Source organism: Dipodomys spectabilis, unplaced genomic scaffold (genome assembly GCF_019054845.1).
Source record: "Dipodomys spectabilis isolate Male_0828 unplaced genomic scaffold, ASM1905484v1 ptg000102l, whole genome shotgun sequence".
Taxonomy (NCBI): Eukaryota; Metazoa; Chordata; class Mammalia; order Rodentia; family Heteromyidae; genus Dipodomys; species Dipodomys spectabilis.
In genome coordinates, this window is record NW_024870779.1 from 572,138 (window position 1) to 596,506 (window position 24,369).

General features: G+C 35.3%; 1 protein-coding gene across 2 annotated transcripts in view; it reads left to right on the forward strand.

The window, feature by feature from the left end:
* LOC122113987 (pleckstrin homology domain interacting protein) overlaps positions 1-24,042 on the forward strand; it is a 103,938-nt gene extending 79,896 nt beyond the window's left edge. For both annotated transcript variants that reach the window (XM_042687124.1, XM_042687125.1), the window contains exons 30-40: positions 6,391-6,546; positions 7,725-7,845; positions 10,189-10,314; positions 11,898-11,967; positions 12,449-12,499; positions 12,935-13,084; positions 16,143-16,295; positions 16,891-17,054; positions 17,506-17,765; positions 18,031-18,219; positions 21,078-24,042. In XM_042687124.1, the coding sequence (XP_042543058.1) occupies positions 6,391-6,546; positions 7,725-7,845; positions 10,189-10,314; positions 11,898-11,967; positions 12,449-12,499; positions 12,935-13,084; positions 16,143-16,295; positions 16,891-17,054; positions 17,506-17,765; positions 18,031-18,219; positions 21,078-21,718 (2,081 nt within the window). In that variant the 3' untranslated portion in view covers positions 21,719-24,042. The remainder of the gene's footprint in view (positions 1-6,390; positions 6,547-7,724; positions 7,846-10,188; positions 10,315-11,897; positions 11,968-12,448; positions 12,500-12,934; positions 13,085-16,142; positions 16,296-16,890; positions 17,055-17,505; positions 17,766-18,030; positions 18,220-21,077) is intronic.
* Positions 24,043-24,369: the final 327 nt, after the last annotated feature.

Sequence of the window (24,369 nt, forward strand, 5' to 3'; positions counted from 1 at the left end):
AAATTTGGGCCACTATATGAACTTAAATAGATTTACTAACTTGCTACCATATAAGATTGTTGAAAAGATCCAATAGAAAAACTTATTCAGTAAATATTTATCATACATTTATTATTGACCCTAAAGGCTTATGAGTGAGCAACATAGAGATATAGTCCTAGTTAGTTGGATATTTTCAGTCTAGCAAGGAAGAATGTGTTAAATTAGTACAGTGACATGTGAGTGTTATTACTCATCCCTAAAACACGACCATTTGGGAGAGAAGTTATTTTTGTAACTAGCAGAATACTTAAAAGATAATAACACTTAAGAGTATAGTTTTGAGTTGGACTTAAATCCTCACTCTCACTTTACTGTGTGCTCTTGACACACTCAATCTTGGCACACTTAATCTCAGAACATCAGCTTTTGAGAACTCAGATTTTAATTACATAAGCAAATAACCTTTCTTGTAGGGCTGCTTTGAGAATTATCTATGTAAAGTGCATATTATAATAAGAGCCTGACACATGTAAGAGCCCAAAAAGGAAGAGGTAGTTACTATTAAAAAAATTAGTAATAACTGCCACCTTAATTATATATAGATAGATAGATAGATATCCATATATAATTATAGATAGATAGATAGATAGATATCCATATATATATATATATATATATATGGATATCTATCTATCTATCTATCTATCTATCTATATATATATATATATATATTATATATATATATAGATATCAGTTCAGATTTGGGAGTTAGCCCTAGGCAGTGAGTATGACATCTTCCTTATGCTGAGAAAAGGAGGTTATGGATAAAGCATGGCAATTGTGTTTATTTTCATTCACTCATTTTTTCACTGTGTGTTTGTATGTGTGTTTATTTGTTTGTGTGCATTTAGGCATGTGCTTGCCAGTACTGGGGCTTGAATTCAGCTTCTCAACACACCTGGTTGGCTTTTTTGCTCAGGCTGGCATTCTACCACTTGAGCCACATTTGCACTTCTAGCATTTTGATCATTAATTGGAGATAAGAGTCATATTTTTTATTTTTAACAATGTATTCCTTTGTAATCCTCAAATCTTTTAAGAATAAGGTTTTGCATTAATAGAAGTAATTATTTGTAAGTCATTTTAAAATGGAATTCCTGAGTAGCTAAGTAGTTAATATATTCTAAAACTCAGCGAAGAAATAATGATTGGAAAAACTAAATTTATTCTCAAAAACTGGAAATGAACTTGAGAAATGAGGATTTTTAAGATTAATTCCTTACAAAATCATCTCTTAAAATAAAATACTAACAATTTTGTTTTACTGCTAAATTAAAACTCCAAGGTATCTTGTAACTATGTTACAGAAGTCATTGAGTTTTTGTGAGCTTTAAAACCCTAGGTTAATTAGAAGAGGAGTAATACTGGCTTTGTTAATGGCTTTTCTATTTTTTTCAAATAAGTAATTATACTTGATTTACTAATTTGGTTCATAATCTACGTGTGTGTGTGTACATGTATGCCTATGTATATTGATAGGTTATTGGGAGATACATAAGTATATACACAATTTAAATACAGTATGAGGAAGGATATTTAGTAGTACACGGAATGGTAAATTTCCTAGTGTTTCATAATGGATTCTTATATCTGCCACCACCCTCATGGTTGTTGTAACTAAAACGCTGAAGATTTAGATGTGAAAAAATGGCTTCATCACCTCAGCAAAAAGCGTTAAGAATCATGTACCTATGTTGCGACATTAGGAAGTTTCTGACTTTTCTGAAAGTATTTGTGAAAATTACTTTCTTTAGTTCAGTTTTACCTTGTATTATGTTTTATTAAAGTAAATAAGGCAATTATATTTTAAAATGATTCAGGTAGGTCAAAATATTAAAAGTAATACAACCTATAGCTTGGGCTGATGTGATTAAAAGGAAGGAATTAATTGAACTTGGCCATGAGTAGTAATCTTCTTACCCTTTCACAACATAGTTAAGTGATTCCAATTTTTGAGTTATTTAAAGAACATATATTTTATGGGTAGGAAAAAGCTCTTTAATCTGCAAAATGATTTTTATCACAAACTAAACATCCTTGTAGCCTTTCGTTCTTCTGCTTTTGTCCATGTTGTCTCTCCTTGGAACCAACACAGCTGTTGGAGCTATGAAGATCTCCCTGATTGTACTTTACCCTGCTCCATGGTACCCTGTGCTCACCAATGTCTGAATGCATATGAGAACTCAGGATTCTCGTGCTTATCAAGATGGGATGTTTTCTTTTCCTCCTGGCATTGAGGGAAAGCAAGAAAGAGTTTAAAAGAAAAATCCTTTATTGGAAGGTTTCAACTCTGGCATTGCTAAGCTTGGGATCAGATCACTCTAGTTTGGATTACCTTGGGCACTGCAGGTAGGAAAGATAGCAGTATCCCTGGCTCTAACCATTAGACACCAGTAGCACACATTTCCTCAGTTTGGGACAATGGAAAATACCTTAAGTCATTACCAAATATCCAAGGAAGGGAGCCAGGATCAGTCTTTCTACAATGGAACATTGGCAGATTATTGGGCCTCTCTTCAGGATCTTTGAAAACACAGTTCCTACAGGATTGTGGTCTCTTCTAAAGTGTGAAGCTGAGAGAACTGACATTCTCTTCATAACTGCAAAGAGAGCTGACTGCAAAGCAAAGCTAGCAATACTGCTGCAGTCACAGCTATGAAGGTACTAAGATTTACTGACCCATTAAAGATGAACTTGGACAAAGCATGTATCATCTGCGAATGACTTTTTCCTAAACACCAATAATAGAAATGAGATTCAGAGCAGAAAGTTGGAAACAAAGAACAGCCATCAATAGAGTAAGCTACAAAGTAGGTCGTTTGGCTTCTCACTTCTACAGAAAAGAAAATGAAACCTAAAGATGACTGCTGTGTTATCTGGGCTTAAGGTTCAGCTGAATTTATGAAAGAGTCTAGGCTCAGGTTTGGGATCGCTCACACCTATAATCCTAGCTACTCAGGAGGCCCATTGCTGAGGATGATGATTCTAAGTCAGCTAAAGCGGGAAAGTACATGAGACTCTCTTATCTCCAATAAATTACTCAGAAAAAGCCAGAAGTAGTACTGTGGTTCAAGTGGTAGAGAGCTAGCCTTACACAAAAGAAGCTCAGGAATAGCCCCCAGACCTTGAGTTCAAACCCCAGGATTGGCAAAAAGGAAAGAAAAAGACTGTGCTCAACCAGGGTGGAGGGGGTGGGAATCCCTCCAACGAAGACCTAAACCATTGCAGACTTTAAAAGAAACAAAAACAAAATGGGAATGCCTTATTCTTTAGAACAAATGTAAGAGAAGAGAGTTACCTTTTTTTTTTTATTTTTTTTGTGCCAGTATTGGAGATTGCACTCAGGACCTTGTACTTTCCCTTGGCTTCTTCCCCCCCCACCCCCTTTCTTTCTCTGTTGGTACTCTACTATTTGAGCCAGTTCTGGCTTTTTGCTGGTTAACTGGAGGTAACAGTTTCATGGACGTTCCTGCCCTGGTTGGCTTAGAACCAGGATTCTTACATCTTAACCTTCTGAGTAGCTAGGATTACAGGTGTGAGCCACTAGTGCCCAGTAAGAAGACATTTAAAAGAAGCAGAATAGTTTTTTTGTTTTTTGTTTTTTTCTTTTTTGGTCAGTTGTGTGGGGCCTGAACTCTGGGTCTGGGCGCTGTCCTTCAGCTCAAGGCTAGTGCTCTATCATTTGAGCCACAGTGCCACTTCTGGCTTTTTTCTGCTTATGTGGTGCTGAGGAATCGAACCAAGGGTCTCATGCATGCAAGGCAGCACTCTACCACTGAGCTACCTGCCCAGCCCAAAATGGATGGTTTTAGAGAATCTTTTTTTTTTTTTTTTTTTTTTCAAGGAAAGGTGTTTATTTACTGGTCCTGCCATAGCAACAGTTACTAAGAGCAGACTGGCAGAAGTCCTGCCTTCAGGACTGTCTCTGAGAAGATAAGGAAGAATTTACTCATTTAGGAAGGGAGCAAGGGCTTGGAGTGAGTTTCCTTCTCAATGGCTACAAGCAATTTACTGTGTCTCACAAGGGCAGTTTGCTGAGGCCAGCCCAGGAATTCCACAATGTGTAGATTCCCAGGAGACTTTGCTTTGAGACAAAGACTTGTATATCTTTAAGTCCTGTGTTCTGACCAAGGCAGTCAGAAGAATTGCGTTTTGTGTGTGAAGACCGAGACTGGTACTTCTGGATTCTACTGGTTGTCTAGCTAGAAGTTCTCATACTTCTGAGATGGAGAGGTTTAGAGAAGTTCAGGGCCCCAGAGGTGTGACTCTGGGTTACCCAGTCACACCTTATTCAGCTTTCCCCCATTAGTCTAGTGTTCTCAGGTCTTTTCAAGCTCTAGTAAAATTTGACTTGTCTCAACTGCAAAGAACAAAAATAAAGGTATCACCCTACAGGCATATTGGTTTTGCTTTTGGTAAACAGCTAATGTTTAGAACAAACAGTAAGAAAAAAAAACTCAGCAGTACTTGTTCTGAGGGTCTAGTAGAGTCCCACAGTAACTCCTTAGAGTTATATAAACCACTTCCTCCAAGAGATTAGTGATTAAATCTGGAGATGCCAGAACTCAGAATTTGATAGTGAGCTTCTTAGAGCATATTCTTCCTGTGGCTCAGCATCTCCACCCCACACTCTGGCCATTGAAATGTGTGCATTTCTCCCAACTTCAGAATGTCAACAGAGATAAAGGTACATGCTTCAGATTGAGCTGACACTAAAACTACATAATGGGCTTTGTATGTTTTGATGGAGGTGCTTGCTTCCCCATTGTACCTACAACCCTGGGGTTGTGAACACCTTGTTTGTACCAAAGAAGTTAGTCAAGGTGGGAACAAAGATCTTCTGTTTCTTTAAGGAAAACCAAGTCAAACCAGGGCTCAATGTATACCATAACACGAGTACTGCCCTCCCAAGTTCTTGCAGCATAGAGAAGCAGCAGGCTTTCTGGGGTGATAGGTTCCTCAGAGGTCATCATCACAGTCAACAAGTAAAGACTTTCCAAAGCAGCAGCCGTGCACATTGGCTTGGGATAAACCATATCCTCCAACGCCAAGAGGCAATTGTCACATTGTATAGCGAACCAAGGAAGACAGAGCCTGAACTCCAGAGATGAGCTTCAGTAGATGCAAAAATTTTATGTAAAACCTGGCACAGGTGCTTACATCTATCTATACTTTATATAAAAAATAAAATGATTCAGAAAATATTTTTCACTTGTAAATTATGTAAGTTTTCAGTTGTACTTTTGAAGTAATTATAATTAAGGAATCAATTTTAAATGTAATCTTTTTGAAAATAAATTTTATTCTTGAAACATGACTTACATTTTGTTATGAAAAAGATGTGCTTTGGACAGAAGGGAACCTTACTTCATTGTTGGTGGGAGTGTAAACTTGTTCAACCACTTTGGAAAGTAGTATGGAGGTTCCTCAAAAGACTCCACATAGAGCTCCCCTATGACCCAGCCATTCCATTTTTGGGCATTTACCCAAATGTTTACAAACAAGACCACACTAAAGCTACCAGCACAACTATGTTTATTGCAGCATTATTTACCATAGCTAAGATATGGAACCAACCCAGATGCCCCTCAGTAGATGACTGGATCAAGAAAATGTGGTATACATACACAATGGAATTCTATGCCTCCATCAGAAAGAATGACGTTGCCCCATTTGTTAGGAAATGGAAAGACTTGGAAAAAATTATATTAAGTGAAGTAAGCCAAGCCCAAATAACCATAGGTTCCATGGTTTCCCTTATTTGCAATATCTAGTATATGTCTGAGTCAAGCAGAAAAAGTCAGATAAGGTGATGTTAGGGAAATGAATCCTAAGATATGTATTCAAATGTTTTTTTCTTTCATGCGATTGTTTCTAACACATTTATAAGATTATTTCTTTGTTGCTTTGTATGTCCCTCTCCCACAGTATAACCCCTGCTTTCACTGTATTTGATGTCGGTATAATTTGTGGAGGGGAAGGGGAAAAACAAGTCCTTTAAATAAGGATACAGGTGGACCCATTGCAACAATAAGTACAAGTTACATCGAAAACGAACTTTACAACTTTGGTGGGGGCGGGGAGCGGGGAGGATTGGGTGGGGGGAACGGGGGAGGAAGGGAAGGGATGGGAAGGGGAAACAAAGGAGGAGGCTACAATGCTTGGTAAGAAATGCCCATGTAATTGTAACCCCTCTGTACAGTGTTTTCACAATACAAAATAAAAAAAGAAAAGAAAAATATGTTTAACAGATCCTCAAAAAGTTATGCTTTCTTTCTGTGAAAGATTAATTCTATCTAAGGGTAACTGAAACAAATAATTACTATTCTACTTTTGTTTCTATTTCAGCTGTATTTCCTGAAGAACTAGGTACCAGTGTTCCCTTAACTGATGTTGAATGCAGATCATTAATCTATAAACCTCTTGATGGAGAATGGGGTAGCAATCCTAGAGATGAAGAGTGTGAACGAATCGTTACAGGGATAAACCAGTTAATGACACTAGGTAAGCAACATGACTTTAGATGATGCTAGGAGAAAGCTAGGAAGGAGAATAACTAATGGTTTCTTGATCAATGAAAAATGGAAAAATGAACAATGACCACAAATTTGATTATCTAAACTCCATGCTCTTATACAGTAAAAGGTGTAATTAATATGAGTAAAAACTAGAGACAACAGATGGTAGCATATTTAAATTTGAAGTCTTTTTTTTTAAAGTTTTATTTAAAGTTTTTTTAAGTTTTATTTTATTTATTTTTTTTTTAAGTTTTATATAAGTCTTGAAGAGGGGGGAGGTAGGTCAAATCTAGGACCTTTAACATAGCAAACCACCCTTAACCATGGAGTTATTTCTAGACTTGTAGTCTTTTTTTAAGTAACAAATTTTATTAAGTGGCATAAAAATCACATTCATTAATATATAGACTTGTCTTATAAAGTGGAAACTCATGCATGCATAAGCAAAGAAAAACAGGGAATGAGTGGTCTTAACTGTACTCTAGATTTCCCTCTATTGCTTTCCTGTGTCCAGTAAGCCAGTGATCCAGAGTAAAACTTCTAGATCAGTTTCCTCCTGTACTTGCCTGTTATGTAAGCTAACAGTGATAAGTTGACATAATAGTAACTTAATTTTTGAGAAACCAAAGATTATGCTTGAATACATTGTTAATGACAGCTTGCCTAAAGCCTTTTGTAGATTCCTGGTGAGAGGTTGTAGAAACATTTGTATGTCCACAGTTGGCTGGTTTTATATTCAACCTGTTATTTCTTTATAGAATAACCTAGAATTTTTTAATGTAATATGTAGAATAATCTTAACTCTGATATTTATGAAAAGAGAGTAATAAAACTACATAGGGTATGCTATGGGAATTTTGTTGTTTTTATGCTGGTCCTAGGGCTTGAACTCTTGACTTTGCTGTCCCTGAGGTTTTTTGCTCAAGGCTAGATGCCAGTAGCCTGTGGCACTTCAGCCACAACTCTACTTCTGGCTTTTTTGATAGCTAATTGGAGATGTGTCTCACATACTTTTCTGCCGGGGCTGGCACATCCCCAGATCTCAGCCTCCTAAATAGTGAGGATTACAGACATAAGCTACTGGTATCTAGCAATTTACTGTGTTTTAAGTCAAGTTGGATTATCTTAACCATGCAAAAATAAACTTTTTTTTTTTTACTTTAGATATTGCTTCCGCATTTGTGGCCCCTGTGGATCTACAAGCTTATCCCATGTACTGCACTGTAGTGGCCTATCCAACAGATCTAAGTACAATTAAACAAAGACTGGAAAATAGGTTTTACAGGTTAGAAACATTTTATGTTGCTAATATGAAAAGCTACCTTATCCTTTCACCTATTGTTAATGTTTGTCAATTTTATGTGTAGGTAAATGCCCATGTGAATCTTAGGGATTCTGGGTTACATTGAAGCATGTGATTCAGCTGATTTGGAATAGGATCGGTTTTGTATACTTCTTTCAAATTACCTGCAGTGCTTATGCTACTTCCTATAGACTATGATTCAAATACAGACCCTGGATAAATGTTTTTCTAGACATGATGTGATGGATGTTCAGTTCTTTCATGGGATATTTTATAAGTCAAGAGTATTTAATTTTCTCATAGATACTATACCATACTATTTTTCTTTAGCTATCAAAACTTTTTATGTCATTTTGCTTATAATTGGTTTATGACAAAATTATGACATTTTAACAAAAATGTAGTCAGAAAAGATTCAGTTTTTCAAAGTTGAGCATGAAATAAAACGAGTTAAAAAGCAAAAAGCTTCATTAATTTTCAACTTCTAGTTAACAGTTTCAGTGCTGTGTCTTGCCTGGGATTTTAATGCTATATATTACTATATTGAAATTTTATTTTTGTGGCCAGTTGTATATTTACTGTAGTCTTTTCTGTTTTAACTTAGAGAGTTTATTTATATTCAGAACTCATGTTTCTATATAAAATGTAACTTTGATTCTTTTACTACTTAAATCATATCATCTACCTTGTACTGGAAAATACCATTTGTTACTTTTTACTAACTCAAGGTTTCTCAGTAGCAGATTTATTGACATTTGTTGCTAGGAAGTTCTGAGAATCTGTCCTGTATCTCCACAAGGAACTAATTACAGTCTCTTAGTTGTAAGAAACCAAAAATGTAGCCAACACATTGCTAAATGTCTCTTGTTCGGAGGACAAATGGAATTTCGAATTGAGAACCACTGGAGTGAATATTAGACCAGATTTGTTAGCTAAATTGTTGTTGGGTCATTGATAATTGGTCAAAGCATTAAAAAGAAGAAGCTCTAGGATGTGCTCCTCCTCACTAGCTATACCCTCAGCATATTTCAGATCTTTTTCAGTATCAAATGTTAGAAGTTGAAAACAAAAATTGGAGAATGGTAACTACATTTGAAGACCCAAAACTGTTCAAGCATAGACTTTACACCTAGAGCTTGGTACAATTTGTGATTAGTTGATAAGAGAGAATTGTTTATATATATTGGTTGTCAGACTACAGCTAGAAAGATAGGATCTAATCATCTCCATCTGTTGTTGTGAATATTCTTTCTCATAGAAACAATGCTCATTTGTTAAATGTATATGGTATATCATAGTTTGAAGAGACTTTTTTGGTTTTAACTTAAAATGAATTTAGGGATAAAAGGAACTTGGTAAATCTTTTATCCTAACTTAATCTTGAGTATGTTCTTAATACAATAAATACCTTAGTGTGGTATTTTATTATTAAAAATCACGTGTTATTGTTTAAAAAGCATTTTGTTTCCTCTTACAGTTTTTCTCTGTGATACTTGTAGTTCATTCTCTTGCTACAACTGTCAGTTTTTTCTGCTAGTAATACCTCTAATTTTGTTTTCCTATGTGATACATTGAAGATACCTGTGGTTCTGTTACTAGAATAAGCCTGTTAATCTGTTTTAAATACACAGTTCTTATATAGCCTTCTGTATCTACAATTACGTACTTTTTATTCCAAGTAGTCGTATTTCTGTTGATAAAACATTATGCTTTTCTCATAATTACCTGTTGCCCTCAGAAGTCACTTTTATGTTTGCTTTCACAAATAAAATAGCCTAGCATGGTGGCTCACACCTGTAATCATAGATACTCAGGAAATTGAGATTGGCGGATTATGGTTTGCAACTAGCTGAAGAAAAACAAAAATTATATAGTCCCAGACACTTCTAGCATTTCCAAGTGTGAGAATGTTTCTCATTTCATTTAGGTAGGTTTCTTATGAACTAACATCATTCTCATTTTTTCATTTTATTTCTAAGTCTCATCAGTATCCTAACTCTACTTTTTCACTTTACACGTTACTTGATTACTGATAGTATTAGATTACAGTTATTTCCTTTAATATGAACAAGTCAGGAAAGTGATACTGTATATGACACGAATATGTATAACAAAAACTAAAAATTCATATATTTTCTGCCAGTTCCCCTGTATTCATTCCCCGTCTTTTGAAAGAAGTATGGAATAGTTTGGTATGTCTGCTTCAGGCATTTTAAGATAGGGGTGATTTGTTTAAGATTAAGTTACAAAATCAGAATGACTTAGTTCTAAATTGTGTCCAGGTTTCTAAATGCAATGAGATAAGACTCCTGCTTTTTCTTTAAGGCGGATTTCTTCCCTAATGTGGGAAGTTCGATATATAGAGCATAATACACGAACGTTTAATGAACCAGGAAGCCCAATTGTGAAATCTGCTAAATTTGTGACTGATCTTCTTCTACATTTCATAAAGTGAGTTATCTGTTCATACTTAATTATAATAGTTGTACTAATGAATAACGCTTTGAAAATGTGAAATAATTTAAAATGCAAAAAGCTAAAGTGGTAGAGTAGAATCGTGTGTGTGTGTGTGTGTGTGTGTGTATTACTGCTACCATACAAACATAGCTCCTCTAAAAGTAGAAAGCCTGTGTCAAAAAATTTAAGACTGACGGGGTTGTAATCCTAGCTCTTCAGGAGGCAGACACAGGAAAATTAAAAAGAGGATCAGAAATTTCTGGGATGGGAACATGAACATGTAAAATCCCACGGGGAAAGGCCCTGGATCAAACCCCTAAAAGAAAGGCAATGGAAATTGAGGTAGACTGTATGAATAGAAGTCACAAGGACACAGTGTTCTAGATTTGGGTTGGGGCTACATCATGGAGTGCCTTGAGAGTTCCAGCCAAGTAAGTAAGAGCTCTGAAGTTAAGCCTTAAAAATACCAATAGCAGTTTGACTAGAGTGCCTAATAATTTATAAAGAGGAGACACAAAGCAGAAATAGCAAATTGGAGGTGGGTGCCAGTGGCTCACCTGTAATCCTAGCTACTCAGGAGGCTAAAATCTAAGGATCAAGGTTGAAAGCTCTAGCTGAGGCAGGAGGGTCTTATTTCCAATCAGCTACTAAAAATGCTAGATGTAGAGCTTTGACTCAAGTGCCTTGAGCAAAAACGTTTAGGGACAGTGCTCATGCCCAGGATTAGTCCCACATACACAGACACACACAGAGCAAATGGCCTACTACCACTAAAGCAGTAAAAGGTGAAAATGATAAGGCTTAATTGATATAAATGAGAAAAAGGCAGGTACAGAGAGAGTGTTGGGAATGTTGTTTTGTGGGTTTTATGTTTGTTTGGAAACAAGTTTTTCTAGATAACTCAGCCTAATCTCAATTTGGCAATCCTGCCTTGGCCTCTCAAGAGCTGACGTTACAGACAAGTACCACTATACTCAGTTTCTAAAAGAATTCTGATAGAATTCAGAGTACTTGATCACTAGTTGGTTTTTAAGGTAGAAGCAAGGACTGATACTAAATAACTAAAGTCTCCCCAGTAAGAATGATGTACTGTTAAGAGTGGTATTGAACAACTTGTATTTTACTCACAAATTAATATATTGAATTAAATCCCCTTTGTACAACTACTTAAGGAAAAATAAGTCAATAAATTCAAAAAATGGGAAGGGAGTGATGAGTTTAAACAGAATTTTAGGTTATGATGTCAAGAGAATATAGTTAAGAACCAAATATTATGGAATGTCTACATTTGAGAATTAAAGAAAAGAACTGGAAGATCTCAGGTATGTTAGGTTTATCTTGAAGACTAAGAAATACAAGCACAGAAATGTAAGAAGAGAATGGAGCAAAGACTAGGAGATTAAAATTGAGCTTGGTGAAATGAACTAGGCCATAATGTATAGTCTCTCTAGAGTGAGGAGTCAATTGTGTTTATATATTGTCAACAAATAAAGTTACTGTGTATGAGATCATAAAGTCTGATTTTAGAGTATAAAAAATTAATAGCTCTAATATAGTAACATTGTCTTGTTATTTAGAGATCAGACTTGTTATAACATTATTCCACTATATAATTCGATGAAGAAGAAAGTTTTATCTGACTCTGAGGTAAGTAACATTTTATTGTGATTTCTATATTGTATTATGTTGTATATAAAAATTTATATATTTTCAGTAAAAGCTATTATTAAACTTCTGTTTCAAAAAGCCAGGTGCCAGTGGCCCATGCCTATAATCTTAGCTACTCAGGAGGCTGAGATCTGAGGATCACAGAGGAGGTGCCACACAGGCAGGAAAATATATGAGAGTCTTATCTCTGATTAACCAACAAAAAGCCAGAAATGGAACTGTGGCTCAGGTGTAGAGTGATTTTCTTAGGCAGAAAAGCTCAGGGACAGTGCCCTGGCCCTAAGTTCTAGCCCTAGAACCTTAAAAAAGAAAACAAGCAGGCAAGTGAAAAGGCAAAACTTTTGTTTGGCTCAATACTGTAACTTACTACAATTTTTTTGTCATGATAATTGACAAGTAATCTATTAAGTTTAATGAAATCTAGAATATTCTTTAAATTGGATACATTCTTACCTCAAAGGAAGAAGAGAAAGACGCAGATGGGCCAGGAACTTCCACCCGGAAAAGGAAGGTAAAACAGTTTTCGGTAGAATTACTTTGCACGAATTATGAGTCATTTTTAACTCTTTAATTTTAAAATCAGATTAATTTCAAGTCAGTATCTATTGTAAAATACATGTTTTTCAGAACTAGGTGAATTATATTTATCTGAATTACTATATTATTCAGGTTGGGCACTGCTATGCCGAAACTGTAAAATTTATAATGTTCCAATATTTTGAGGACTAACTCAAAAAAAAACCTTTGAAATTTGAAGCATTTCATTATTAGATTTTCAGATTAGGGTAACTTAGCTAGTAAAGTCTATGCAAATGTTTCAAAATCCCAAGCATTTCAGGTAAGGGATAGTCAACCCTCTACCTGATTATCTAGTACTTTGTTAAAAACACATATTGTATTATGTAAGAGCAATTATATAAACATATTAAGAGTATTTTTGTTTCAGGACCATCAGCCTAGAAGAAGATTACGGAACAGAGCTCAGTCATACGATATTCAAGCATGGAAGAAACAATGTCAGGAATTATTAAATCTCATATTTCAGTGTGAAGATTCAGAGCCTTTCCGCCAGCCAGTAGATCTCCTTGAATATCCGGTAAGTATTTCTGAAAATATTTTGTACCTGTTAGTTTGCTATATATTATATATAGTAGTTGGTTATTTTGGAGAATTACAGTAAGTTTTTTCATTACGTTTCATTATCTATTGAGTTGTGTAGAGACTGTAAGTATAAAAAATAGAACTCTGAACAGTCTCTAAAGAATTGTGTTACAATCCTAGGTACTCATTTTAGTTTTGCAACTTTCAGCAAGTAACTTAGTATTCCCATCTGAATGTTAATTTTACTAATTCTTTTCTTCCACTCAATAATCCCAAGAATAATCCAACTTTGTTGCAGAATTATGAAGATTAAATGAAAATACAAAGAAATAGTTTGAAATTGTGAAGCACTTTATGGGTGGTGATGGATGGATGGAGGGATGGATGGATTTGGATGGGATGGGGAGGAGTGGAGTGGAGTGGGTAGACAATAGGGATAGGCAGATTGATAATGTAAGTATATGCATATTTCCACAAATATGTAAGCGTTGAGTAAGCATGATCCAAGTATTTATTATTGTGTTCAGTCATAGCTGTCTAATGCAGGTTGGTGGTTTCTTTTTGTTTCTTTAGTAAATGGCTGTATATTGTACTTTTTTTTGTGGGGGGGGGGGGGGGGGGTCCGGTAGTGGGGCCTGAACTCTGGGCCTGGGCACTGTCCCTCAGCTCTTCATCTCAAGGCTAGCGCTCTACCATTTGAGCCACAGCGCCACTTCCGGCTTTTTTCTTTTTGCTTATGTGGTGCTGAGGAATCGAACCCAGGGCCTCAGGCATGCAAGGCAAGCGCTCTACCACTGAGCCATCTTCCCAGCCCCAGATTGTACATTTTTGATGATGTTCATAAACTAACATGTTGAAACCCCTTTCTATAACAACTTAAGGATAAATGAGTTTTTTAAAATGGGAGACGATACAGGTTTAAATGATTTTAAATGATTTATCATGACCTAAATCTTGTATCAGCTGACTTTACTGTTGTTTATCATGTATATTCTAATTTGAAGTGATGAAAATAATTTTTTTGTTGAGCTCTGGGGCCTGGGCACTGTCCATCAGCCCTTCAGCTCTACAACTTGAGCCACAGTGCCACTTCCAGTTTTCTGGTGGCGATAAGAGTCTCATGGATGGGGCTGGGAAGGTGGTTCAGTGGTAGAGTGCTTGCCTCACATGCATGAGGCCCTGGGTTCGATTCCTCAGCACCACATAAGCAGAAAAGGCCTGAAGTGGTGCTGTGGCTCAACTGGTAGAGCGCCAGCCTTGAGCTGAAAAGCTGAGGGACAGCGCCCAGGCCCAGAGTCCAGACTCCACGACTGACCAAAAAAAAAAAAAAAAAAAAGATTTGTACAAAGGATCACTTTCCAAAAAATAAATTCTTGGGGAGATGGAACGGGGAAACAAAGGAGGAGGCAACAATGCTTGATAAAAAATATACTCATTACCTTGCTCATGTAATTGTAACCCCTCTGTATGGTATTTTCTTTTTTTTTGGCGGGGGGGGGGGGGGGAGGGGGGTCCAGTCGTGGGGCCTGAACTCTGGGCCTGGGCGCTGTCCCTCAGCTCTTCAACTCAAGGCTAGCGCTCTACCATTTGAGCCACAGTGCCACTTCCGGCTTTTTTCTTTTTGCTTATGTGGTGCTGAGGAATCCAACCCAGGGCCTTGGGCATGCAAGGCAAACGCTGTACCACTGAGCCACCTTCCCAGCCCTTCTGTACGGTATTTTCACCAGGAAAAAAAAAAAGTGTTTAATGGACTTCGCTGCCTGGGCTGGCTTTGAACCATGATCCTCAGATCTCAGTCTCCTGAGTAGCTTGGATTACAGATGTGAGCCAGTGGTGCCTGGCTGAGAAACTTTTGTCAAGAGACATAAAGTGATTGTCATTTGGAAAAAAAAAAAAAACTGGAAAATACAGAAGAGAAATACTTAATTCTGGCAGTATAATAAATTGAGTTAATTTGAAACTAAATATCTGAAAACAAACTACTAGTTACACAACATTCTAAATAATCCATGCATCAAACAAGTCTCATGAAAAAGCTTAAGTACATTGAAATTAGTGAAAACATTAAAATGCGTAGGATTCATGTAATGCAGGAAAAATGTCTACATTAGAAGATTATATCAGTAGTCTTAAAATAGTATTCGAGCTCACTCAAGAATCTAGAAAGGCTAGGTGCTGGTGGCTCATATCTGTAATCCTAGCTACTCAGGATCTGAGTATCATGAGGAGCTGAGATCTGAGGATCATGGTTCAAAGCCAGCCCAGGCAGCAAAGTCCATGAGACTCTTATCTCCAATTAACCACTCAGAAAACCGGAAGTGATGCTGTGGCTCAAGTGGTAGAGCACTAGCCTTGAGCTGAAGAGCTGAGGGACAACACCCAGGCCCAGAGTTCAAGCCCCATGACTGACCCCCCCAAAAAAAAATCTAGAAAAAACTGTAAAATCCACCAAAATAAGCAAAAAAATGTTGGCATCAGTACTACTGAAAACAGGATAATTTTGTAATTGTTTACCACACTGTTGTCATTTTATATTGTTCTTCTTTCACTTGAGTTACAGCTTCAGTCTGTTGCCTTTGTGTCTTCATTTTTTTTATTGTGAAAATACTGTACAGAGGGGTTACAATTACATGGGCAAGATAATGAGTACATTTCTTATCAAGCATTGTTGCCTCCTCCTTTGTTTCCCCTTCCTATCCTCTCCCACCCCCACTGTGTTTTCATTTTATGGGGTACACTTGACTAGGTTGAGACCATGAGCAATTTTTTGTTTTTCCTTTGTAGAAGACTTGGTAGCAACTATTTCCATGAATAATTCTTGATTTCTGTTAAGGTTCCCGTTTTGGTACTGCAGGTAATTAAAGCCTTCATATATATGTGCAGGTTGTTAGGTTTTTGTTGTTACCAGTTTCTCATTTCATAGTTGTATTTCAGTGAGTCAATATTCTATACAAATTATCTGTACTATAAGGATTAGGTTGCTTTGTTTTAAAAAGTGATAATCATTAATAGTTCTGAGACTTGTACTCATCATCATTTTTTATCTCTCCTAGGACTACAGAGACATCATCGATACTCCAATGGATTTTGCTACTGTTAGAGAAACTTTAGAGGCTGGGAATTATGAGTCGCCAATGGAGTTATGTAAAGATGTCAGACTTATTTTTAGTAATTCCAAAGCATATACACCAAGCAAAAGATCAAGGGTATATAATTAAGTTCTTTATGTTCAATTAAAAGTATATAAAACATCAAATATTTATATTTAAAATTTATAGCAAATTTAAAGTTATATTTTTAGTACTTCTTTCTGAGCACTGTTAATGTTTTCGATTAATTACTTTTCTTAATGTGGTATTGTTTTCCAGATATTGTAGAGCAGTCTGGGTTTACCTTACCTAGCTATTTCCACATTAATGGAAATATTTTTGTCAGAGGTACAAAAATAAGTAACGCCTAAACATTGTTTAACTCTGGTTGGCTAAACAAAACTTGATGAAAGAAGTGTGATACCTGACAGTGAAACGAGAGCAACTAGATGCTTGGCACAGACGGGGATCCAGAATGGGTTGAAACCCTCAGGGATATTTTTGTGTAAGAATTATCAGTGATAAGGTTTTATGTGTATGAGCTACCTGACTTCAGAGTTAAAGCTTGTAAAATCCTAAACACAAACATCATTTTATTGTAAAAATAGTTGCTTATTTTTCATCAGAAGAGATTGAGAAAAAGAAATACAAAAAGTAATACTCAAATTTTAAAGCTTTTTAACACAGGTTTGTGGGGCTTTTCTTTTCATAGATTTACAGCATGAGTTTGCGTCTGTCGGCTTTCTTTGAAGAGCACATTAGTTCAGTTTTATCAGATTATAAATCTGCCCTTCGATTTCATAAAAGAAATACCATAACAAAAAGGAGGAAGAAAAGAAACAGAAGCAGCTCTATTTCCAGTAGTGCTGCATCAAGGTATGTAATTTCTCTTCAGTAGCATTCACTAATCTATAACTTTGTCATCTAAATAATAGAACTTGGTGGTTTTTAATACTCCTTTACTATTCCCTATATTGCAGAATGATATATTTGACATGCAAGTTCCTATGATGTGGAGGATTTTTAATCTTTTAAACTAAAGCTTTACTAGTGTAAGTGCTTAAATTCAAACTGCTAAATCTATACAGTAAAACAGCATTTTTAGGTAGTGATGGCATCATGCTTTCTGTCATATAACAGTAGCATTTATGGCGATCCTTCACTAAATAATCACTTTCCAAAGGCTCACAACCATATGAAATCCACTACAAATCTCATATTTTAACATATTTCATAATAAAATACTGAATTGAACAGTATTGTAAAACTATTTGATATCTACACGTAGAACTATAAGAATGACTTAATAATATGATCTTTCTTACAGCCCTGAAAGAAAAAAAAGGACCTTAAAACCCCAGCTAAAGTCAGAAATCTCTACCTCTCCATTTTCTACACCTACACGATCAGTACCACCAAGGCATAATGCTGCTCAGATAAACGGTAAAACAGAATCTAGTTCTGCTGTTCGGACTAGAAGCAACCGAGTGGTTGTAGATCCAGTTATCACTGAACAGCCATCTACTTCATCAGCCACAAAGACTTTCATTTCAAAACCTAATACATCTGCAGTGCCAGCAAAAACATGTAAGATCCTTTCTAAGTTGAAGTATGTATGGCAGGGCTTGGGGGTTTATTTGCTGTGTGTTTTAGTAATCTGCAAAGGCGAGGGAGGGAAAATGGGTGGCAATGCAAAGGTAAGAGATTTCCTGGGGGTGTTGTAACTTTCAGAATTAGGTTTTGTCATTTTGACTAACTCAAGCAATTCAGATAAAAAATAATCAGACATTTTCTTTTATTTTTTATTTTGAACATCTTACTAGCTTTTACCTTTTGTATATATTTGTTTCAGTACTAGAGAATTCTGTGAAACATTCCAAAGCTTTGAATACTCTTTTAAGTCCTGATCAATCCACTTATAGTCATGGCACTAGAAATAACTCTACAAAAGAAAACATGGAAAAGGAAAAGCCAGTCAAGCGTAAAATGAAATCATCTGTACTTTCAAAGGCCTCAAAATCACCAGCTGTCATTGATCCAGGTAAGGTGTTATTTTAGCTAACTGGGCATGGTAGTGGACAGCTGTAATCCCAGTACTAGAAAGGCTAAGAATCATGAGTTCAAGGTCTGCCTAGACTACGTAGTGCATTCTCTAGGCTAGCCTTGGCTGTACAAGTGACCTCCTGTCTCCAAATAATAATATAATGATGTTACTTTTATCTTTCCAGATATTGTAGATCCTTTTTACAAATAATGCATTTGTTGGAAACTAGCCTCTATTACCCAGTTTATCTTCATATCCACTTTTTTGTTTGTCCAATTCAAAGCCCACATTTTGTATTTGTTGATAAATAATGATATAGAGACAAAAACAACTCATACAGTGAGCTTCATTAAATTCTAATGTAAAATTCTGAATTAAAGGCTTCAAATGTTGTAATTCCTAACATGAAAGAGAACTAAAGAACTATATACTTAGAGTTTAAACAGGGTTTTGTTGATCCCAGTGTAGCAATCATAGTTTTTCTAGGAAAAAAAGTTATAAATGATTAATAGAGCATAGATTACAAACTATAACAAAACAATTGATTAAATGATAATTCATCACAGTTGTCTCTGGTTAGGCTTCTGTGGAATTTCTATTCACAAAAGTGAATGGAAGTCTCTTAAAGGGGTGGGGGGGGAAGGTGTCTTAGTGGTAGAGTGCTTACCTTGCATGGATGAGGCCCTGGGTTCAATTCCTCATGACCACATAATCAAAAAAGCCAAAAGTGGTGGTGTGGCTCAAGTGGTAGAGCTGAAGAGGTGAGGGACAGTGCCTAGGCTGAGAGTTCAGGCCCCACAACTGACAAAAAAAAGAAGTCTCTTAAAGCAGATTTTTGTCTTCAGCCTCCAGATACAATGTTTTTGTTTCTGAAACATCTCTTAAATCCATATTCACTGCCATGGCCTAAGTCCAGACTACATCATTCTTGTTTCTAATTGGTCTTCTAGTTTGTCTTGCTCCTTTTGTCTTGCCCAGTCCATCTTCATATTGCAGTAAAGTGATCATTTTGTACACAGAATTCAGATGTTTACTATCTCAAAGCACGAATACTCTTTTGTTTGCATATATAAATTCCTTTTAAGAAAATGGCATTAAAACTTATCATCCTTTTCCCATAAACATATTAACACAAAATTTTAGAACATTTCAAGGATTCTTTCAAAGCAAGTCTGCAGAATTTCTAAAGGATTGTATGGAATGACTGTCAGGAATGTAAACGAAAACAGCATGCAGAATCCTCAGGCAGTTCAAATATAATTGGTAGAAAATACTTAGGGTTAGGCCCGCTTTGCACCACCATCGCCACTTAAAAAGTACATCTCTTAAGCTTGTGAACAAGAAAATGAAACTTTGAAGTAACTTCCCTCTCTAGATTTTGTTTTTCATAATGTGTTGCAACCCCCCCCACCTATAACTAAATGACAACTCAGAGTTTTGGAGAAACAAATGAATTAGTGGTGCATCTGTGGTATATATGTCTTTCATCTGAAATAGTCGCGTACCATCCTTTGCCATCATAGGAAGGCAGTTCATCTTCACATTTTCATACTACAGATTTGTAAATTGATCTCACACATTTCCTTTTATGGTTTTTTGAAGCATAATGATTTTTTTATTGTTTGTTAGAGTGAGATTTTAATCATACTAAGTAGAAGGTACACAAATGGTCTTGATTGATGCGTAGTTTTTATGATTATTAGTCATTTGCTAGTTATTAAAGAGGTAGGACTAATTATAGGGCATCTTTATTAAGTAATTATGAAAGAGCTGGGTGCCAGTTGCTCACACCTGTAATCGTAGCTATTGAGTAGGCTGAGATCCAAAGATTGGTATTCAGAGCCAATCTGGGCAGGAAAGCCCAAAACACTCTTATCTCCTTAACTACCAGAAAACTGGAAGAGGAGCAGTTGCTCAAAGTGGTACAGCATTAGCCTTGAGCAGAAAAGCCAGGGACATTACCTAGGCCCTGAGTTCAAGCCCCATGACTAGCAAAATAATAATTACAAAAGAATTAAGAGTGTGACATTTCTGTTTTAGTATGATGTAAATTACTTCATCAGATATACTCCCAGATATGATACCCTTTACTTAGAGGATTAGGAGGGAGGGAAGATTCTGTATCCACAAAATTTAAGAAAATTTAGACTGCAAGCTGTACTCTTAACACCATAGACTTACTACAGTCATGTTAAAAGGGGAATCAAATAAGAACCAGACAAGTGGGAGAGAGCTAAATTTTACACTGATTATTTTCTATAATTCTATTGCTTAAAAATAGGAATACAGAAAAATCCAGTGTTTAATGAATGAAACAGTGAATGTTTTGTTATGATTAAACTATGAAAGTACACATGATCCTCTGTGTACTACACATCTACATTAGATGTGTAGTAAAGGAAGTAGGAGTCAAGAGGGATTCACTGGTCATCAGTTACTTCTCTCGAGATTATTATTTGTAAGTATCTTGCCCACTGCCAGTGGGCAAGCCTGTAATACTAGCTACTTAGTAGGTCAGAATCCAAAAGATTACATTTCAAAGCAAGCCTGGTCAGAAAAGTCCAAGAGACTTTATCTCTAAAATAGAAGCAAAAAGCAGGGTTGGAGACCATGGCCCAAGTGGTAGAGTGCCAGCTGAGCAAATAGGCCCTGAATTCAAACACTAGTTAACCACCAACTAAAAATAAAAGTTAAAAAAATGCTTCTCCCAACTTACCTTTTGTCAATTATTTTTCTTACTTTAGTAAAAATATTTGGATTATGTTATCATATATATGTATACTTATTGAGTGGTTTGATGATCAGACAAAAAAGCTACTTGATGTGTCAAGTGTGCTGTTTATTTTTCCCTTTAGGAGACTGTAAGAACAATGCTTTGGTACCAGGAACCATTCAAGTAAATGGCCATGGGGGACAGCCATCAAAACTTGTGAAGAGGGGACCTGGAAGGAAACCCAAGGTAGAAGTTAATACCAGTAGTGGTGAAATTATACACAAGAAAAGGGGTAGAAAGCCCAAAAAGCTACAGTGTGCAAGGCCAGAAAATTCAGAGCAAAACAATATGCATCCCATTGGAGATGAAGTGGTTCCTTCTTCAACATGCAATTTTCTTTCTGAAAGTAACACTGTGAAGGAGGATTTGTTACAGAAAAAGAGTCGTGGAGGCAGAAAGCCCAAAAGGAAGATGAAAACACAAAAACTAGATTCCGATCTCACGGTTCCTACGAATGTTAAAGTGCTAAGGAGAAGTAACAGAAAAAAGATGGATGACACTGTAGATGAGGAGGAAGAGGAGTTTGAAGAACTCAAAGGCTCTGAACCTCACATGAGAACTAGAAACCAAGGTCGAAGGACAGCTTTCTACAATGAGGACGATTCTGAAGAAGAGCAGAGGCAGCTGTTGTTCGAAGACACCTCTTTAACTTTTGGAACTTCTAGTAGAGGACGAGTCCGAAAATTGACTGAAAAAGCAAAAGCTAATTTAATTGGTTGGTAACTTGAACCAAACTATTTTACTTCAAAATTTATAAAGCAGGTACAGTTAAGGAATAGGTAGAACTAAGGCTTCTGCTTCCTTGCTGCTATGATGGATTAGGGAATGTTATCATTTGACTTGCAAAAAAATTTAGAAGACACTTCACTTCTTTAAATGAAAGTATATATATATATATATAAATATATACATATATATTTTAAATGTTTGCTATTTATTGCCCTTAGATAGGTTATGCATTTCCACATTCATTTCACTCACTGTCTACAACAGAAGAAATTGAGGATCCATAATGAACTCAATTTATTTATGAGAGACAGTTTTGCTACACTCTTTAAAGAAACATAATATTCTTAGTGATAGAGCATTTCATGAATTAATTATTTTTGATCAAGCAAGGTACATTTTTATTGATACAGAAGTCATGGCCTCATGCTTCTAGGAAGACATGTTACTGAGTAGCAGTAAATTAAGAAATGTGTTTCCTCTAAAGATAAGTAAAAATTGTCACCATTCAATATATTCAATACCCTAAAAAGTTTTAGTTATAGACTGTTCATCTGCAGAGTATCTAGAGGAAACTTCTGCTTTATTCCATTTCTGCCAAACTTAAGAGAAAGTGTACTGATGAGAAGGAAACATATCCACATTGGAAAACACTGACTGTCTAATTTTTCAGACCTTGATTCTTATATCTATCACTTGATCTCTGTTTATTGTGCCAAAGACTGAGAATCAGTGCAGTAGAAAGCCTGTTTTTGACTGTCAGGACAGCTATGCGCTTCAGTACTGGAAAGGCTATATATTCTAAAGAGCAAGTTATTAAAGAGTTATGCTGAGATATATCTTTTTTTTTTTTTTGGTACTAATAGTAGAAAATTATGCACTGGTGGGTCCTTTGACAGAGATACCTTAGAGAAAATGTTTTAAGTGGTTAAAGGATTCAAGGAAGATACAGGAAAAAAAGGTATGGGATTTGATGTTTACTTACTGATCTGGATTAATGTCATTTCTAAACATTAGACATATCTGATAGGCTAAAATGACTGAGAAAGAAACATGTCTGTGTGTATGTATATATATTGATAAATGGGTATAATTAAATATATATACAGACACATACATACTATTACCCAGGTATAAATTTTTTTTCTTTCAGGATTTTTTAGATAGTGGTAGAATAAAAATAATTTTAAAATTGTCATACTTTATAGTTTAATTTTAAGGGGAAGATTGGTTATTTTCAATTATTAAAGGTTAAAATAGGCCAAATCACTTTTTATGCAATCATGTTTTATACAGTGGTCTCATTGCACATTGTGTTCTTTCTGCACTTTTTACGGTATCCTTATCACGCTGGTATGTCAATATACACCCTGAAGAAAAAACTCCATTTAATGATTGTGCCTTGTATTCTATTATTTTTTGCATCATTAGTAAAATTAAGTTGTCTATTGTAAATGATAACTATATGACTTAGGAGAATGTATTACTATATGTACTGCTATGGAAAAAGAAAGCAGTTATTTATTTGTTTATGGTACAGTTAGTTATTTTATACCTTAAAAACCAACATAAATACCATTTCTATTGTTTAAAAATTATTGTCCATTTTTAAAAGTGTAAAGAATGTAGTATTTTCTGAGGACTGATGGTACAAAAATGTAACCAAAATTTTCAGATACTACATTTTTAAAAAGCAAGGATGGGGAAAGTATATATCAGCATGAATGACCCTAATGTAGAAAAATAAAGTCTTTAATTGAACCTTGGCAAAATACTTATATAATTACATAATTATTTCTTCACCTGTTTCTGATAAGGATAAATGTTAACTGTCATTTAGCTGTCTTGAAGAATGAAAAGTGATACATTTGGGATTTTTTGATCGTTTGTATCTAAATTTGTATAGAAATCCTCTTGTGACATTAAGTAAACCATTTTCCAGATCTTGACTGGATTGCTGTGATTTTGCAGTTGAAAAATAATTTCAAAATTTTTCAGGTTTTTTGTATATTTATTTTTTTCTAACAAATATATTCAATTATATAATTAAAATTCAGTAAACTCTTCATAATGCAGAAATGGATAATGGCTTTGTTGTATAGAAAAGAGTTTCAGTTCCAGATATTAAAAATAATAATGTGTATGTTTGAAACTAAAGTCATTAAATTTATTTGTTGCTTTTGAAAGCAATCTATTTGAAATATGTAATTTCCTGATGTTATCTGCATTATACTAGAAAAATATTAATACTCAAATCCACTTTTGTATAAACTGTCTATAGTTTTAAGTGTGTACAGAAAATAATGGAAAAACATACACAGTCTTAGTGTGAAATACCTCTAGTATGGTGTATGAAACTAGTTCCAACTATAAGCAAAGAAGTGATTATTCACCGTCTTTCCTATAACAAGTAAATATATTCCTGTTCTAAAACACTGTATATTTATGATCTTATTTGGACATTTTCAGACACTGGTTTCTTAGTAAAGCAGAATTACTTGGATCATATTATTTGTAACTAACTGAAACATTTAAAATGTACTAGTAATACCAGATATATCTAGATTTTATATTTTTATAATTTAGCCTCTATAGATTGCAAAATTGAATTAAGAAGTTTAAATCCATCACTATATTTTTGTTTTGTT